The 18,014-nt window shown below is 44.9% G+C and overlaps 1 protein-coding gene and 1 long non-coding RNA gene across 3 annotated transcripts; one reads left to right on the top strand and one right to left on the bottom strand.

Annotated features, from left to right (window-relative positions):
• Positions 1-3,616: 3,616 nt before the first annotated feature.
• LOC141371229 (uncharacterized) lies at positions 3,617-12,213 on the top strand. Its single transcript, XR_012376014.1, has 3 exons — positions 3,617-4,122; positions 6,306-6,476; positions 11,863-12,213. It is a non-coding gene; the product is annotated as an uncharacterized lncRNA (long non-coding RNA).
• Positions 12,214-14,737: 2,524 nt separating this feature from the next.
• On the bottom strand, positions 14,738-17,622 carry KRTDAP (keratinocyte differentiation associated protein). Of its 2 annotated transcripts, XM_025854597.2 has the most exons (6): positions 17,536-17,622; positions 16,107-16,145; positions 15,973-16,014; positions 15,749-15,793; positions 15,055-15,102; positions 14,738-14,776 (listed from the first exon to the last, which is right to left on the bottom strand). In XM_025854597.2, the coding sequence occupies exons 1-6, from the start codon at positions 17,620-17,622 to the stop codon at positions 14,738-14,740; spliced, it is 300 nt and encodes a 99-aa protein (XP_025710382.1). The 2 variants fall into 2 exon arrangements, with proteins under 2 accessions (XP_025710382.1, XP_073741473.1); XM_073885372.1 differs by lacking the exon at positions 15,973-16,014.
• Positions 17,623-18,014: the final 392 nt, after the last annotated feature.

The following is an 18,014-nucleotide window of genomic DNA, read 5'->3' as shown; positions in this document are numbered from 1 at the left end:
AAAAAAAAAAAAAAAAGCACAGGGCGCCTGGGTGGCTCAGTTGGTTAAGCGACTGCCTTCAGCTCAGGTCATGATCCTGGAGTCCCAGAATCGAGTCCCGCATCGGGCTCCCTGCTCAGCAGGGAGTCTGCTTCTCCCTCTGACCCTCTTCCCTCTCATGCTCTCTATCTCTCATTCTCTCTCTCAAATAAATAAATAAAATCTTTAAAAAAAAAAAAAGCACAGATGAAGTATATGCCTGTATAGAGTAATAACAGCTACGTGTTCAGAGACCTTCGTCCATGCAGACAGTGCTAATCCTCCCGCACACACCATTCAGCTACTCCTTACAAAAGCACAACCGGTACTGCCTGACTTTTCTGCTTCCAGAAAGGGAAGTGGAGACTTTTAAATCACTTGCCCAATATCTCACAGCAACTAAGTGGAAGGGGAAGGACCAGCACCTGGGCCTGTGTGACTCAGGAATCTGAACTCTCAGCCATTATCTTATACCACCTCCCCAAGCAGAGCATGACCATGCATGCACACATGCATGTGTATGTGGAATTCTGAAAGTCTCTGCAACAGACAACAGTGGTTACTTAAAGAGTTAGGGGAAGGGGAAGTAGGTCAACTTGCATCCGCTACTTAACATAATTCTGTACTGTTTATATTTTTTCAGTAGACAGGCATTTTGTGATAAAAATACAAAGACTTAGTTTAAGTAATAATTCTGCTCCCCAAATACAGAAGAAAACTCAAATTAGTCTAGCATTTAGGCCCTGTTTACTGAGCAATTACTATGTCCTACGCTGAGCGCTAAGGACTTCACATTTAAGACTTCACTGAATTTTCACAACTGTGTCTTGAAGGAGGGTATTATCATTCACTCCCTTTCCAGAAAAGGAACCTGAGGCTCAGGCATGTGAATTGACCTCACCGAGGTCACATAACAATGCAGGGATTCAACTCAGTTCTGACTGGTTTCAGAGCCCATGGTTTTACCTACTAAGTATGCCAGTCGTGCAGGAATCACGATGAAAATAATAACAGTTTAAGTACTTACTGTGGGCCAGACCCGTGCTCTTCATGCATAATGTTATCAAATCTCTGTAGCAGGGCGCCTGGGTTGCACAGACGGTTAGGCAGCTGACTCTTGATTTCGGCTCAGGTCATGATATCAAGCCCCGAGTTGGGTTCCATGCTTAGCTCGGAGTATGCTTAGGATTCTCTCTCCCTCTGCTCCTCCCCCCATCCCCCGCATGCGTGTGCGCAATCTCCCTCTCTAAAATAAACCTTTAAAAAAGACGCCCATGGCAATCCCAATTTTATAAATGAGGAAACGGAGGCTTAACAGAAAGGAAGCCATTTATTTGCCCACGGTCACCCAGCAGCATTGGGACTGGAATCCAAATCACTGTACACGTATCCACCAAGGAAAGAGACAAAAGCACTTAGGGGCGCCTGGGTGGCTCAGTCAGTTAAGCGTCCAACTCTTGATTTCCACTCAGGCCATGATCTCAGGGTGGTGAGATGGAGCCCTGCATTAGGCTCCACGCTCAGCGACGAGTCTGCTTGGGATTCTCTCTCTCCCTCTTCCTCTGCCCCTCCCCCACCTCATGTGCACACATGTGTACACACTCTCTCTCTAACAAATAAACAAAAAACCAAAAAACAACAAAAAAGCACTTATTTGCGATTCAGGGAGCACAGATTTGGGTAGCAACCAAAATTGTGTCTCTCTCCAGGGAACAAAAGTCAAGGGTTTTTAAAGACAAAAGGGAATACTTGTACATATTGTTTACAAAGAATTTTGATTGGTGTTGGTGACAAAAAAATAATCTTAACTGAATTTAATTAGTCGCTAAGGCTATCATTAAGCAAAGCCTCTTACTGTTGCAGGTGTTCGGGCTGAGTCCTTGCAATATTTGCAGTTTGGCCCAATTCAAAAGTTCATGGGTTTCACCAGTGGGAGCACATAAGGCCCGTCCATTTAATGGCTTCCCAGCTCCATCTTAAAACCCCTTGACGTAAGTGACCATGTCATTTCACCTTTCACACATGACACTGGCACCCACCCAGTTGCTCAGGCCCAAAACTCAGTAGTTATCCTTGACTCCTTCCTCTTCTTCCTTTCCCTTCCCATGTCTAATCCACTAGCTCCAGTTGGTCCTAGCTGCCGAGGTACATGCTCATTTCTCACTATCCGGCTACTTCTGCCCCAGTGGAAGCCACAGCCAACTCTCATCTGGGCCACTGTGAAGGCTCCCCACATTTCTCCATGCTTCCGTTCCTTCCTCTTGGCCCCTATCCCATTTGCTCTGCAGTCAACGTGGTCTTTTTCAAATCTCTTGCTAAATATCCTCTCATGCAGCCTTTCTCAGGGTCTTAGGAGAGAATCAAGCCCTCCAGAGAATGGTATGAGTGACTGTTTTCTCAATTTTCCTAAAGATGATACTAGCTACTAGTTTTTTCTCTCTAATACAATAGATGACCTACTTCATTGCATGTAACGGATGGCTCAGAGTGTCAGGGCTTGATTCTCTGCAAGACTGGGTGGAGAAGGCTGCAAAAGTTTCCTGTCATGTTTCGAATACCAACGGTAGAGCCTACTGGGCCCCGGTGACCTACAGGACACCACATTCCCACCTCTGCAGGCTCATTTCCTACTACTTTTTTCCTGCGAAGAGCTATTTTCCATTTCTCCCAATTATAGAAGCCCCATTCCTGCTTCAGGGCTTTTGGAGAGTCTGTTCCCTCAGCCTGGAGCTCCTCTGCCCCAGGCCTTCCGTGGGCAGCCCCTTTTGGTTAGTTCTTCAGGCCTCAGCTCAACTATTACCAGCTCAGAGAGGCCCTCCCTGACACCTTAAAGAGACATTGCCAATTCCGGCTATTCCACTGCCTTTGTTTTCTTTCTTTCACAGCACGTATGTATCGTGATCTGAAAGTGCCTTCTTTCCATATTCACTTACCTATTGTGTGTCTCCCCAGTTAGAGCTGAGCGCCACAGGCAGTTTTATTTTCCTCATGGCTTCATCCTTGGTAACCAGAAAGCTTTTTCACAGGGAAGCAATCTGAAAAAAAAAAAAAAAAAAAATGTGCTCAAAGAATTTATCAGACATTCATTATGTGCCAGTCACTGGGCCATGAGCTTTGCAATGTGTCCTATCAACCCAGCACTGTCCAGTGAAAATATAATGTAAGCTATTTTTAATTTTCTAATAGCCACATTAAAACCGAAAAGAAGCAGATGGAATTAACATTAAGATATTTTATTTAATTTAACATGTTCCAAGTATTATCACCTCAACCTGTAACAGAATTTAAAAGAGAGAAAGGGGTGTCTGGGTGGCTCAGTTGCTAAGCGTCTGCCTTCGGCTCAGGTCATGATCCCAGGGTCCTGGGATCGAGCCCCGCATTGGGCTCCCCGCTCCGCAGGAAGCCGGCTTCTCCCTCTCCCACTTCCCCGGCTTGTGTTCCCTCTCTCTCTGTCAAGTAAATAAATGAAATCTTTTTAATAATTAATTAATTAATTAATTAAAAGAGAAAACATTTTTGGTACTCCTCCATCCCTCCTCTCTGCCTTCTGGGTCATGAGGAGCTCTGCGCTGCCTCAAGGTATGGGGACTCGCAGGCTCCCACTTCAGGAACGAACCCCAGTGTCCCCCCCGCAAACTGCATCTCAGCTTTCCCGCCTTTTTTGTACCTCTCGGTGTGCACGCACCCCTCAGGGCCTGTATCCCGAGAAAGAGGGCAGGCAGTCCTCAAGTGAGGCCTGAAGATGCCTTCCTCTGGCAAGACGCTAAACCCAAACTGGTGCGATACCGGGTCAGTGGCGAGCTCCCGGGCCAGCCACTCTCTTAACTGGAAAGGGGTCGGCAAGCGCCAGAGCAGGGACGCCGGAGCCAGGGAGCATGTGCAGGTCAGTTCCAACCGGAAGTGCACGGGGAAAGAAGGGAAGTGCCTAGTGCGACGACTGAAGGCTGCGGTGTCCGTCCTGACAAGAAGCGGGTGGGCCCGGATGGCAAAGCTCGAGGCCCAGGCCAGTGAGCAGGGCGAGCGGAGGAGGCGGTAGTGTTGGTGTCTGAAGCCGAAGCTGAGTTGAAACCGGAAATTGACTTCTCCCCTGCGGCTCTAAGAACTGTGAGTTTGGGCCTCAAGGGGAGGGTTTGTTTCGGAGCAGGGTCTTGGCGGGGAGGGAGCTGGACCTCAGGGATTCTCTGAGGTCAGAAGAGACTTTGGGGGGACTTCTCTGATGTATATCAAGAAATGAAACCTGGGTGGCTCAGTCAAGTGTCGGCCTTCGGCTCAGGTCATGAGCCCAGTGGGGATCATCGGTGGGGAGCCTGCTTCTCCCTCTCCCACTCCCCCTGCTTGTGTTCCCTCTCTCGCTGTGTCTCTCTCTCTCTGTTAAATAAATAAAATCTTTAAAAAAAAAAAGAAATGAAACAATACCAAAGCACGCTTTGTTAAAACATTGCGCCATGTTTTAAAGGTTTACATAGAACGAATTATATAAAAGTATTATCTAGGGCAATAGGATTGTGAAGACGATTTTAGTTATAAGAATTAACAAGGTGGCCTGGTAATGGGACATAGTTTTTAAGTAGTACGGTGAATGAGATCCCGATCTCTCAATCTGGTCAGCCTGCCTGCTAAATAATCTCATTTGGGGATAATATAAGGAGTCAAAAGGTAGTCTTCCTGTCGCTTGCTTCCATAGGGGCGGCACCCCAGATGTTCTGTTAGGCGTTCATGAGGAGGGCTGTCCTGAGACTAAGCTGTAAGGGGGATCTGTTGATAGTTGGAGGCCCTGAAGGATCTTCTCATCAGGTCGCCAGTGCTAGAGGGACATTGATCCCTGATGCTACGTTAGGAATGAGTGATGAGGAGCGCTGTGTGTGGGGAATGAGGTGTGTCATGGTGGGGGAGGGTCTCTGAGACTGTCACAGTGACCCTGTGACCACACATCCTATCAGGAATTTGGGGGCATCAGAGGGGAGAGACACTCTGGGACTTTAAGGTAGGGATCCTTGCCTATTGGAGAGGGAGTGAGAGAATCATATGAAGGGAGGTTCTTGCTGTGGGAGATATTTGAGCCGTTATTGTAGGGCCAGGATTGTGTGGTACCTTGGAGAGGGGGCTCTCAGCGGGAACAGGTGAAGGGAAGTTACTGTTTGGCAGTCTCTGACAGAGGCTTGACTAATTGAGCATGCCCAGATATAGGCGTGGGCTCGGACAAGAGAACCAGTCCTTCATTCAATTCACGAGTGTTTTTGGGTACCTACTCTGTGCCGGGCACTATATGCTAGGCATACACTGGGAAAGAAAAGAGTTCCCGTGAACCTCATGGGACTGATCATCTTCTAGGCCGGCTGTATCTCTTGGAATGTAATGTGTGCCACAAAAGTAATCTAAAATTTTCCAATAGCCAAATTTTGAAAAAGGAGAAACAGGTGAAATTAATTTGAATTTTAATATATTTTATTGAACCTAGTATATCCAAAATATTATTTCAGTATGTAATACAAAAAATAATAGTGAGATACTTATATTCTGTTTTTTTTTTTTTTTTTGTAATGTTTGATGTGTGCAAAATGCCCATATATCAGTTCTGGTTAGTCACATTTCAGGTGCTCAGTAGCCACATGTGGCTTGTTGCTACCGCATTGGACAGTACAATTCTAGAGTAATATAAAGATAACAGATTGTAGGGGCGCCTGGGTGGCTCAGTTGTTAAATGGCTGCCTTCGGTTCAGGTCATGACCCCAGGGTCCTGGGATCGAGCCCCACATTGGGCTCTCTGCTCGGCAGGAGGCCTGCTTCTCCCTCTCCTACTCCCCCTGTTTGTGTTCCCTCTCTCTCTAATAAATAAATAAATTTTTTTAAAAAAAGATAACAAATCATAGGTGTTTTTAGTAATGATAAATGTGCTGAGGGGGTAGCACCAGGAGTGCTGTATCAGCCACAGAATTCCCTCATGGCTGAAATGGCTTTGGGCAGGTTGAAATTAAAGTGTCTTTGTTGTAATTGCTTTAAAAAAAATATTTGATTATGAGATTTTTCATACATACACAAAAATATGATAAACCATACTGACAAAGCCTGGCGTACACGTTAGTTTTATCCATCTTAACATTTTACATAACCTATTTGCTTCCGATTGTTTTAAGAATTAAAACATTACAGGGGTGCCTGGCTGGCTCAGTGTGTAGGACATGTGACTCTTGATCTTGGGCTTATGAGTTTGAGCCCTGAGTTGGGTATAGAGATGAATAAAGAATAAAATAAAATATTTTTTCCAAAGATTTATTTATTTATTTTAGAGAGCGAGCGAGAGAGTATGCATGGAGGAGAAGGGCAGAGGGAAAGAGAGAATCTCAAGCAGACTCCCCCTGCTGAACACGGAGCCAGACACGGGGCTCCATCCCACGACCCTGAGATCACGACCTGAGCCAAAATCAAGAGTCAGATGCCCAACCGACTGAACTACCCAGGTGCCCCAACTCTATCTCATTTTTACTGTTGAATACCTACCATTCCACTGGATGGATATACCATATTTTAGTTTTCCATTCTCTTATTGATGGACATTTAGGTGGTTTCCACCTTTCAGCTCCTGCAGGCGTTGCTACTGTGAAAATCATTATACCTACTTCTTTGTGTATACATGAAGAGTTTCTAGCATATCTTTAGGAGGATAGTGGGTGCACTTATCCACAACTTTGTACCTCAGTCTTGGTTTTATCATTCAGGTCTCTGATGAGAAACTTCAGTGACAGCAAGGTAAACCCAGCCATGCTTTGCTCCTTTGAGTTTTACTTTCCTTTGTGTAAAGTGGACATGATGATGGTACTTACTTCATTAAGTTGTAAGAATTAAATAAGAACATGAAGGTAAAGTACCTAACACGGTGGCTTACACTTGGTGGGCCCTCAATACCTGGGAGCTTTTTATGTCTTATGGAGACAGGAAATTAAAATGGTTAAAGGTCTGCAGCTTTGGAGCCTAACAACCTGGGTATAAAACTTGGCTCTGCTATGTCCTTCCAGGCTGCCCTTGGGAAAGACACTTCACCTTTCTGAGCTTCTGTTTCTTCGTCTGCTGGAAGAAAGCAAATGAATGCAGACATGAATATCAGTTCTCCGAGTATGAATCTGTCTGGGTCCTGATCTGACTGGAGATGTATAGCATAATAAGAACAGCTGCCATTTGTTAATATGAATCAAGTTGGGCTAATATTTATTGAGTGTTTCTTAACTCCTATGAAGTACTGGTATTATTCCCACCTTACAAATGAAGAAACTGAGGTCTTGACAGCGTGGCCACATGGAAGTCACGTAGCTAATAAAGTGGTAGGAATGGAATTTGAACCACATCTGACTGATTTAAAAACAAAACAAAAACAAAACAACAAAAAAACCCAAAAAACAAAAACCTTGTGATCTAAACACTAGGCAATACTGCCTTAATGCTTTCAGCAGCTGCCCATCATTCACAGCAGTGGTTTCCAAATCTTTTTTTAAGGAATGGAAGAACTTTGTCCAGCAAAATCTTACATGGAACCCCAGTGGATAAAGCAAACAAAGTTAGGACTAGTGCAGTTAAAGTGGGGGCAGTATTGTAGGCGTGGGCGGGTTTAATCCTGACTGCCAGGTACTGGCTGCGTAAGCCTAACCAAATTACTTTATCTCTCTGAGATTCAGTTTCTTCATTTGTAAGATGGGGAAATGATACCAACCTACCAGCGTTGTTATGTGGATCAGCTGAGATAATATATGCAAAGCACTTGGCATACAGCCTGGCTCGTGATAACAGCCAAATAAGGGTGGCTGTTGCAGTTATGGCTGTGGCTCTGACCACCTTCGCTGACCACAGGATGGAGTGGAAATCCCTCAGCCTTGCAGTCATGCCCTCCATCATCTGTCCCAACCTGCCTTTCTAGCCTTCAACACCTACACAGTAGCCAAGCTGAATTACAACGTCCCAGGCCGGGAGCCTGCACTACCAGTTCAGTGTGTATAACTTTGTCCATGAATGGGGACCATCTTTTGTCCTTTGTCCTCTCCCTTGCTCCTAAAGTATGAAGGTATGCTTTTTAAAAAATATTTTTAAAAACTTTTATTAGGGAAATTTTTGAAACATACAGAAGTTAGAAAAGCTAGTATATGAACCCCCATGTATCCATCACTTAGCTTTAGTAGTTACCAACCTTATTTCCTATGTATACCCCAGCCTACTCCCCCCACCAGATTAAATCCCAGTTTATCATTTCATCTGTAAATTCATCATTATGTATCTCTAAGGGTAAGATTCTTTTCTAAAAATGTAACTACAGTACCATTTCACATCGGAGAAAGATGAATAATTTCTCAGTATCAATCTGTCAGTGTTCAGTTTATCATCTCATGAATCTTTTTTTTAGTTGATTTGTTCAAATCAGGATACAGACAAGATCTACACATTGCATTTACATGATCTGCTCCTTAAATTTGTTTTTATCTTTAAGTTCCTTCCCCCCTTTCTCTTTTCTTCCTACAATATTTTTGTTAAGGAAATAGAGTTATTAGACCTCTAGAATTTCCCATGGGAAATGCAGGCCATGGGGGGAGGGGTGGGGTTGCTAATTTCTCCCCGGAACCCTTTACCAGGTTCCTCTGTACTTTTTTCCCCCTGCAAACTGGTGGTTAGATCTAGATTCCAGAGGTTTAGTCAGATTTGGGGTTGACTTGTGACCAGAATACTTCACAATGGTGAACCATCCCTTCTCTTGTATCAGATTTGCAGAGACAGGTCTCCTTATAAGTCTTTTAGTGTCGGGTGGATCCGTGGGTTCACAGGGGGTCAACCCGACCCACCACTCTAAAGTTCCCTGTCAGCCTTTCATCGGGCAGTTTTAGCAATCATTGATGCCAACCTCAGTCCATTATTTTATTAAATCTTGCAAAAAAAATGGTAATATTATAATTCTGTTATTCCATCTGCATTTATTAGCTGCAAATCCTTGTATAAAGAAAACTTGTTGGTTTGCCCCGAGGTACATTTATACAAGAAAGAGAATAAATGCTTTAGCCATTCCCCTTATTTATGAGTTCTCAAAATCATGAATTGGTTCTCAGCAGCCTCTGAAGGTAACCAAAGAGGTTGTTGTTGTTGATTTATTTTTTAAGTTTTTGTTTAAATTCTAGTTAGTTAACACACAGTGTAATATAAGCTGCAGGTTTACAATTGTGATTCAACACTTCCATGTAACACCCGGTGCTCGTCACAAGTGTGCTCCTTGATCCCCATCATGCATCCAACCCACCTCCCCTCTCACAACCATCAGTGTGTTCTCTATAGCAAAGTCTGTTTCTTGGTTTGCCTCTCTTTTTTCCCCTATGATCATTTGCTTTGTTTCTTAAATTCCACATATGACTGAAATCAATCAAATCGTTGTTTTTTAGTCCCCATCGTTAATGCCCTGCTCAAAAGTTACTTCCCCTAGTGTTCTTACCCTGACTCAAAAGGGATTTCTCCACTCTGCTGAATTTAAACACGCCTTTTCTAGTAGCATCCAGCACTTTCTATCTGTGTACTTCCTTTATCTTCAGCTGGATCATAAGCTCCTAGAAGGCATTTCTACATAGCACTTAACATAATGCCTCAGGCAGTGCTTCTCAAACTTCACTGTGCATCTGAACCATGGGAGGGGGCAATATCTTGTAAAAATGCATATTCTGATTCCTTAGCCCTGGTGTGGGCTGAGAGTTTGAATTTTTCCCGAGGCAGGTGATGTTAATGCTGCTGGTCTAAGAACCACACCTTTATTTTTTTTAAATCAATTGATTAACATATAGTGTGGTATTAGTTTCAGAGGTAGAGTTTAGTGATTCATCAGTTGCATATTAACACTCAGTGCTCATTACATCAAGTGCCCTCCTTAATGCCCATCACCCAGTTACCCCATACCCCCGCCCCCCACCTCCAGCCACCCTCAGATTGTTTCCTGGAGTTCAGCATCTCTTATGGTTTGTCTCCCTCTCTGAATTCGTCTTATTTTATATTTCCTTCCCTTCCCCTATGTTCATCTGTTTTGTTTCTTAAATCCCACATATAAGTGGAATCATATGCTATTTGTCTTTCTCTGACTGACTTATTTCACTTAGCGTAATACCCTCTAGTTCCATTGACATTGTTGCAAATGGCAAGATCTCATTCCTTTTGTTGGCTGAGTAATATTCCACTAGACACAGATATAGATAGATATAAATACACACACACACACACGTGCACACCTCACATCTTCTTTATCCATTCATTTGTCAATGGGCATCTGGGCTCTTCCATAGTTTGACTATTGTGGACATTGCTGCTATAAACATTGGGGTACAGGTGCCCCTTCGGATCGGATCACTATCTTTGTATCTTTGGGGAAGATACCTAATAGTGCAATTGCTGGGTCGTAGGGTAGCTCTATTTTTAACTTTTTGAGGCACCTCCATACTTTTTCCATAGTGGCTGTACCAGTTTGCATTCCCACCAACAGTGTAAGAGGGTTCCCCTTTCTCCACATCCTTACCACCATCTATTGTTTCCTGAGTTGTTAATTTTAGCCATTCTGACTGGTGTGAAGTGGTGTCCCATTGTGGCATAGACCCCACCAATAAGGACCACACTTTAAGTAGCAAAGAGGGGGGTGCCTGGGTAGCTTAGTTGGTTAAGTGTCTGCCTTCAGCTCAGATCATGATCCCAGGGTCCTGGGATCGAGCCCCGTGTCAGGCTCCCTGCTCAGCGGGAAGCCTGCTTCTCCCTCTGCCTGCCACTCCCCCTGGTTGTACTCTCTCTCTCTCAAATAAACAAATAAAATCTTAAAAAAAAAAAAAAACAGTAGCAAAGAGGTATGGTGAATGTATAGGAAATTGATTTCATTCATTAAGTAAGAAATACCCAGTCTGGGGCACCTGGGTGGCTCAGTTAAGCATTTGCCTTCAGTTTAGGTCATGCTCCCTGCTCAGTGGGGAGCCTGCTTCTCCCTCTCCCTCTGTCCCCCCACTCATGCTCTCTCTCTCTCTCACTCTCTATCTCAAATAAATAAATAAAATCTTTAACAACAACAAAAAAAAGAAGTGCCCAGTCTGGGCCAGTTCATGGGCTGGGCCCTGTTACCTTAAAATGCAAAGGGTTGTTTGCATGTCTGTTTGTCATATTAGAGAGTTTTAGTTTTTAACATACTCTTCTGAATATGTAAGAGTGCACAGAGTAAAAAAAAAAAATTTTTTTTTTACTACAATCCAAAAAGACTCACAATGAAAGTACATCAGTCCCCAGAAGTGAAAGCTGTTACTTCTTGAGTTTTATTCTAGAGCTATTTTATGCATGTAAGAACACCTATTTGTACCATCTCTCTTTTTTTCCCCAACATATCGCTCACACTGCTCCGCTGCTTTTTTTCATTTTACTATATCTTAGTGATTGTTTGTATCTCAACATGTGTCTCTACATCCTGTTTAATGGGTGGCATTATCCACCCAAGATGCATTTGTGGTTTGTGTGAAGTATCCAGTGAAGTGTGACTCTGTCCTGGCTTCCTTCTCATCCTACACATTTCACAGGGAATGGGAGGTCTCATCTTCCATTCTTTGAATCCTCTGAATTACCTGGCCCATGTTGGTATATTATTGTCAGTTTCATTTGATCTAGAGTATATCCATCACTCATTTACACAAACATGTCTACACTTCTTTTTTCTCCATAAGATTCCAGTCTTCATAGACTCAAATTATTGCTTTTCTCTGTAACTCCCTTAGCACTCTCAAGTTACTCAAAGATATTTGCTTGTTTTAATAATAGCTTATTGTGAAACGTTACATATATAAGTGTGTATAAAACATATATTGACAGAGTTCAGGACATGCTACCCCAAAATATGGTGCCTTGGCATACTGAATATATCAGCTGAAGAAATTTGAGAAAACAGGTGCAGGAAGGACTCTTTGACCTTCCCCTGAAGCAGGTCCTAAGACCTTCATGTGAGAAGTACCTTCCCTATACCCTGAGGAAAGGATCATCTTCATCTCCAGGAGGGAGGACATCCTCCCCCAAGAGGAATTTGAATGAACAGGCCTTGCTGAGTTTCCCCCAGTTTACCACACTGAGTTTATACCCCCTTTGTCCTATCACATTTCTCCATGACTTTCCACTCTTCTTCGCCAAACCCAACACAAAAACACACAGTTGTAACTACCTCCTCAGGTCTTCATTTCCTTATGAAGGCTCCCATGTCATGTAAAATTTATATTAAATAAATTTGTATGCCTTTCTCTTGTTAATCTGTCTTTTGTTACAGAGACCTAGCCAAAACCTAGAAGGGTAGAAGGAAAAGATATTTTTTTCCCTCCAATATGATATATTTAAGGAAAAAATAAAAACACGAACAGTACAAGCCTTCTGTCACCAGCCCCGTCTGGGCGCCCTTCCCCTATCACATGATGGTCTCTCCCCCGAGAGGTAACTATGGTCCTGAATTTTATATTAATCATTCTCTGAATTTCCTTTTCTCAGTGGTTCTGAAGCTTTAGTGCATCAGAATCATCTAGAGAGCCTGTTAAAATACAGATTGCTATGCCCCATCCCCAGTTTCTGATTTAATAGATACGGGGTGGGACCCAAGGATTCGTGCTTCTTATAAATTCCCATGTAATGCTGATGCTGCTGATCTAAGGTCTACACTCTAGAACTACTGCTTTATCTCAAAGATGCTCGTTGACTTGTGTGTGCTGATTCTTGGCCTCCCCTAAAACCTAGCCACTCAATACATACATCTTAAGGATCTCCCCACCTTCTTCCTCTACTCTAGTTCCTATCACTGCAATTCTGAGCATTCAATCTTTGCTAAATATTTTAATTGATTGTGGTACGTGAGCACCCTCCATTTTTTTTTTCTGTCAATGATCCCATTTATAAGTTGCTTCCCGTTTGTGTATGTGTCTATGATTTTTAGTTAACCAGAAGGAAGGGGTATAAGCAACATGTACATGTTTTATTTGTCTAGTCTGGAAGCTCTTTGGAAGTAGGAGCCAAGTAAAGGGGTTCAGAACATGCCACCCCAAAATACACTGCTTTTTGCATACTGATTATTTTAAACTGAAGGCAATTGAGAAGTAGCAGATGCAGGAAGGGTTCTCTGACCTTGTCCTTTCTACCATAAAATTTTCCTTGAGAAAGTTGCCCTTCCTGTACCAGGAAGAGAAGAACATTCTTATGAGCAGAGCCTGGGAATCAATTCCAGTCTGTACAAACATACTAAAATAACCCTTATCTCCCATTAGTTTCCCCTATGTATGTCCTAATCACTCCCACAACCTCTTGCCCCCAGTGCAAGCCCCTTTGTCTCATCACATCCCCACAATCTGTCATTCGTTGTGTAAAAAGGCACATAAGCTTTGGGACGTAATGGCTCCTTTGAGTCTTCCTTTTTCCCTCTGAAGACTCCTGTATAATTGTAAAAAATATATTAAATGACTTTGTATGCTTTTCTCCCGTTAATCTGTCTTATGTCAGTTTAATTCTTAGGCCAGTCACAGAATTTCCGAGGGTAGAAGGAAGTTTTTGCTTCCCTACACAAGTTTAATTTCCCTTTGTAGTCCACTTCCTCAAGTAAGCCATAGGCCACAGTTTGCAAACTCAGTCTCTGATAGAGGCCAAAAGGCAGTGTAAATAAGTGAAACTTGCCAAGGGAAATTTTACTGATCTGGAGGCCACATCCTGTAAAGAGGGCAACTGTTACTTGGATTTAAGCCAATCTCAAGTGCATTGCTCTCCAATTTTCCCAGTCCTCAAGAGAAACCAGAAATAATCTCAACTAAGTCAACATTTTAAGTACCCAGAGCAGACACAGAGATTCCATACAGAATACATGTGCAGAACTGAGATGGGTTCCATTCCATGTTTCAAGACCTTTGCAGTAAAGGGATGGATGGATGGATTGGTGAGGAAGTCAATAATGAATCTGGGTCACTGGGGCAGCTCTCTGGGGGAATGGAGGGAACGCGTCATTGTCGAGCACCTACTGTGTGCCCAGACCTGTGCAAGGGGCTTTACATACCTTATCTCTTTTGACTTTCATAACACCACCACAGGGTAGTTATTATCATTCTTGTTTGTTTCCACACTCATTGCACAGATAAAGAAGTGGAGGTTTAGAAAGGCCCAGGATCACATACTACTTTTCTTTATTTGTAACCTACCTAATTCTTAAAAAAGGATTTTAGATGAGCTCATATGATTTCAGCTGGCTTCTGAGCCTTGGATTCCAGACAGCTCTCTTATACCAAATTGCCCCCACCAAGGGAATCAGGTTCTCAGAAGGCAGGTGGGGAAGGTACCAGTAGTTCAGGGAGCAGGTTTGATTCCTTGAAAATCTTAGTAAACAACTCACAGAGTCATGTTCCCCAAGTATGTCAGCCAGTACCGAGGAAGTAAGACACACGGCATCTCCTGCCATCTCGATAAGCCCTCCCCACTTCCTCCTACATCACTGCTTACTACCCTCTCAGAATTCAAGATTTCTGCCTACCAGCCTTGGAGCCTACTTCATCCTAATTCCCTTCTAGAGTCACATGGGATAAGGACAGACACAGATACAGGAGCTGGTAGGGTGGAAAACATTTTATTGGTGTTACTGAGCCCAGAGGGAACACTTATAGAATGGTGACCGGAGCCCACACTAGCCCCTCTTCCAGTGGGTGTCAGCAGTGCTTGGTCTTGAAGGGAACAGTCACTGGGCATCGGGAGTTGCACTCCTCAGACCCTTCAGCTGGAGGGAGAGAGGGTATGGTCAGATTGGGGACCCTTGGGTGTGGAGCTGGAGTCCTCCATGAGGGAGCCCAGAACAGCATGGGGCAGAGATAGAAAGGAATCCCTGCCTTGACCTGGGTTCTCACCGTCTACAGTAGCTGGGACCTCCCTTAGCTTTGGTGAGAGGACCGTTTATCCTCTGTGAGCTGTCCTCCCCCTTCCTGCCCCTTCCTCCCAGATGGCCGACTTCTTCCCCCATCCCCACCATCTGTCCCTGTACTCCTCACCGCCTCTTACCTTAGGAAAGGCATCCCAGTTGAGGAAAGGAAGTTTCCTTTTGATAGACTAAAAGAGAAAACAAGAATGAGAGTGATGTGACACAAGTCAGGTGACCACGGATCAGTAAAGACTCAGTGAACGGGCTCTCCGTAGTGGCAATGGTGTTATCGTTTACAGTTACAGGAAGAACTAATATTTCCTGAGCCCTCATTCTGTGTCTGCCTTATACTACCCGCTCCACAGGCATGCCGTCACTTGGTCTGCACAGCTACCTTTTGAGGTAGGCCCACATCAGAGATGAGGAAGCTGAGGCTCAGAGACATGTGCGTGAGGACACGTAGAAGTATGTGCTGAGTCATGTGCTGTAGGCTCCAGTGCCCGCGCTGTCACTGACTTTGCCCTCTAAGTGCGCGTAAGACACCCAACTTAGGGCCTCAGTTTCTTCGTAGATGATAAAGGGACTCAAATAAACTCCTGTCTGATTAAGTTCTGCCTTTTCTGGAATTGTCTTTGTGGCTCTGCTCCCCCACTGCCGTGTTAGGAAAATAGGTGTGGCCATGTCAGCGTCCTCAAGAAACTTTCTTCTGTCAAGCAGGGCAGTTACTCCCGCCTAGAGCTCGGGAAAAAACTAAAAGGGCTAGAACTAGAATGTGTGGACCCTACGCTGGGGAGACCGCAGACAGTCAAGGAGAAGGGGTGCCCACGCACTTACCTCAAAGAGGGCATGCCAGTTCAGGAATTCATCGGGCTTAAAAGCCTGTGGAGACAGGGACACCAGAAGAGGGTCAGTGCCAGGGGAGGACAGAGCTCAGCCCGCAGCCCCCTGGAAAAGGTGAGGGGTCCACGGTGGCTTTGCAAGCTGTCTGCTAAGGCGCTGGTCTCCTTTATGGTGTGGATGTTTGGGGGTGGGGGTCAGCACTGGAGAATGGTACTTACAGAGCGCAACTTGTCAATGTTCAGGAAGTTAGTGTTAAAGGCCTAGGCAAAGAGACGGGGTGTTAGGAAAGTGGCAAAGGAGCACAGAAGAGGGCACAGACTCAGGCTGGAGTGTGGGAAAACGGGGTGTTTACCTCAGGGCCTGCCGCATAATTACCAATGGTGGTTTCCTCCTGGAAAGTGAAGGGGAGAAAAACCAAAGGATCACATAATGGCGAGTCCTTGTCCCCAAACCTTCTCTGCCAGCCCTGCCTTCCTCCACAGGCCAGTCCCCAAGGATATAGCCCATTCTCCACCACAGGGCCTCACATAGCCTGCTCTGTTCCAGTAAGACAGATGGTTGACAGCAAGGCGAAGAGAAGGGATTGGAGAGTGGCGTGTGTGAGACAGAGAAGCTAAAAGCCCAGGCCTGCATCCATGGTAGGCAGCAGGTGCAAGGGGTGGAGAAGAGAGGACTCCTCCCAAGAAAACCGGGCTAGTGTCGCTGTGCATTTGACTTGGGGTATTCTTGAGACTCCTACACTTAACCCATAGAGCTGGATGGGGGAGATTAGCACGCAGATAGGAGCCAAGCTGCCTAGGTGCCCTGCCTGCCTTTAATTGATTGAGGTTGGCTTGCTTTGTGACTTTATTGCCACCAAAGTCGGAGTCACCATTTCCCTCCCCCATGTAGTCACTGCCCCAGACCTCAGTGCACCCCATCTTGTTCTCCCTGCTTTAATTGCCTGGCTTCATTGTCCCTTATTTCTTCCTTTCCACAATAGAGGTCACAAATAGGTATCCTATAGGCTAGACCCAAATGTTTAGCTCTCACAGTAGTTTGGCTTGTTTTTTTAATTTGAATAAAACATTTTTAATTAGGAAGAATACATAAATCAGATTTCTGGTTTCTCCCAAAAATTTAAAAACTCTGGCCACACTGGGTACATTTGCGTGCTTAGCAGCAGTCAGATGGTATACAGACTGTCCCTTTTTAGATTGGGCAGGTTCACTCCACCTTCCCTGGGGCCCTACCAGCCCGCTTGCTCACTGACTTCACTTGCTTGAGTCCCAAGCAATTGTGTATGTGACCCCATCTCAGACTTTTAAATCCAGCATGGACACTCTCCCCCAACCTGGGAGAAGATGGGGAGAGAGGGGCCTCCAGCTTCCTCCTGACTGGAGACTGCCTCTTAAGGATCCTTGCTATGGCCTAGGCTCCAGAGACAGTAGGGAGCTCCCAGTCACCTGGAAGCCATTCCCTGGGAGACAGACGAAACACAGGTGAAGCTGAGCCCAGACGACGACCCCGGTCCCTGTCTCCTCCCAGGATTCAGTTGTCCAGCCTCTGCCTATACTCTCACCATCCCTTTCAGAAATAAAGCACCTCCATCTACATGTCTTCCTGGGAATGTTTTGTCTACTTCCTCCTTTCTTCCCTTCCTCAGAGCCCCTGCTTTTCATTCAGCCTCTGATAATCTCCAAAAATAGGAGCCACACATCCAGTAATGCATTGAAGGTAAAGAAATGGAGGACTAAGCAAGGTAATAGGTAAGAGAAAGAGAATCCAGGTGATGTGCTCACCTCAGAACTACCCAGGGAAGCCCCCTGAGCAGAGTGGAGTGCCAGAAGAGAGAGAAGAACCACAGCAGGAAGAACTGGAATCTTCATGGTGTCAAGTTTGGGGTGCTCTGAGGCGGGGCCTCACCACTTGCCCTTTATATTCCCAGGGAGGTGGATGTGAGCAGAAATGGGGTCCCCACCCCACTGACTCACCCCCAGATCCCATCACCCACCCCCGGGGCTCTGGGAAGGGAGGTGTAGACTGTTCCCCACTTACCTTGAATTTCTCAATTCACATTCTGCCTCAGGCACTAGGAAGGCGAGATGGCAATGGGGTGCTTCATGCCAATGGAGCTGGGATGGAGACAGGTTGAACCTGTCCCTCCAAAGGATAACCAGTGGCACCCAAGCAACCTCTCCTTTTGCCTTTGTCTCTTTCCCTTATATCCTTCATTCTGCTCTTATAATTCGGGCTTTTTCCCACCCTACCCAATTATGTA

This window comes from Callorhinus ursinus, unplaced genomic scaffold (assembly GCF_003265705.2).
Source record: "Callorhinus ursinus isolate GAN/ISIS: 27379988/994484 unplaced genomic scaffold, GSC_fseal_2.0 scaffold61, whole genome shotgun sequence".
NCBI lineage: Eukaryota > Metazoa > Chordata > Mammalia > Carnivora > Otariidae > Callorhinus > Callorhinus ursinus.
Note: the sequence above shows the minus strand (reverse complement) of the source record. Positions and strands in the feature narration are given on the sequence as shown.

Excerpts from the sequence above, each read along its gene's own strand:
- KRTDAP (XM_025854597.2), bottom strand. The coding sequence starts at position 17,622 with ATGAAGATTCCAGTTCTTCCTGCTGTGGTTCTTCTCTCTCTTCTGGCA. Across the intron at positions 15,794-15,972 it reads ACATTGACAAGTTGCGCTCT|GCTTTTAAGCCCGATGAATT; the intron begins GTAAGTACCATT and ends CTGTCTCCACAG. Across the intron at positions 15,103-15,748 it reads ACTGGCATGCCCTCTTTGAG|TCTATCAAAAGGAAACTTCC; the intron begins GTAAGTGCGTGG and ends TTTCTCTTTTAG.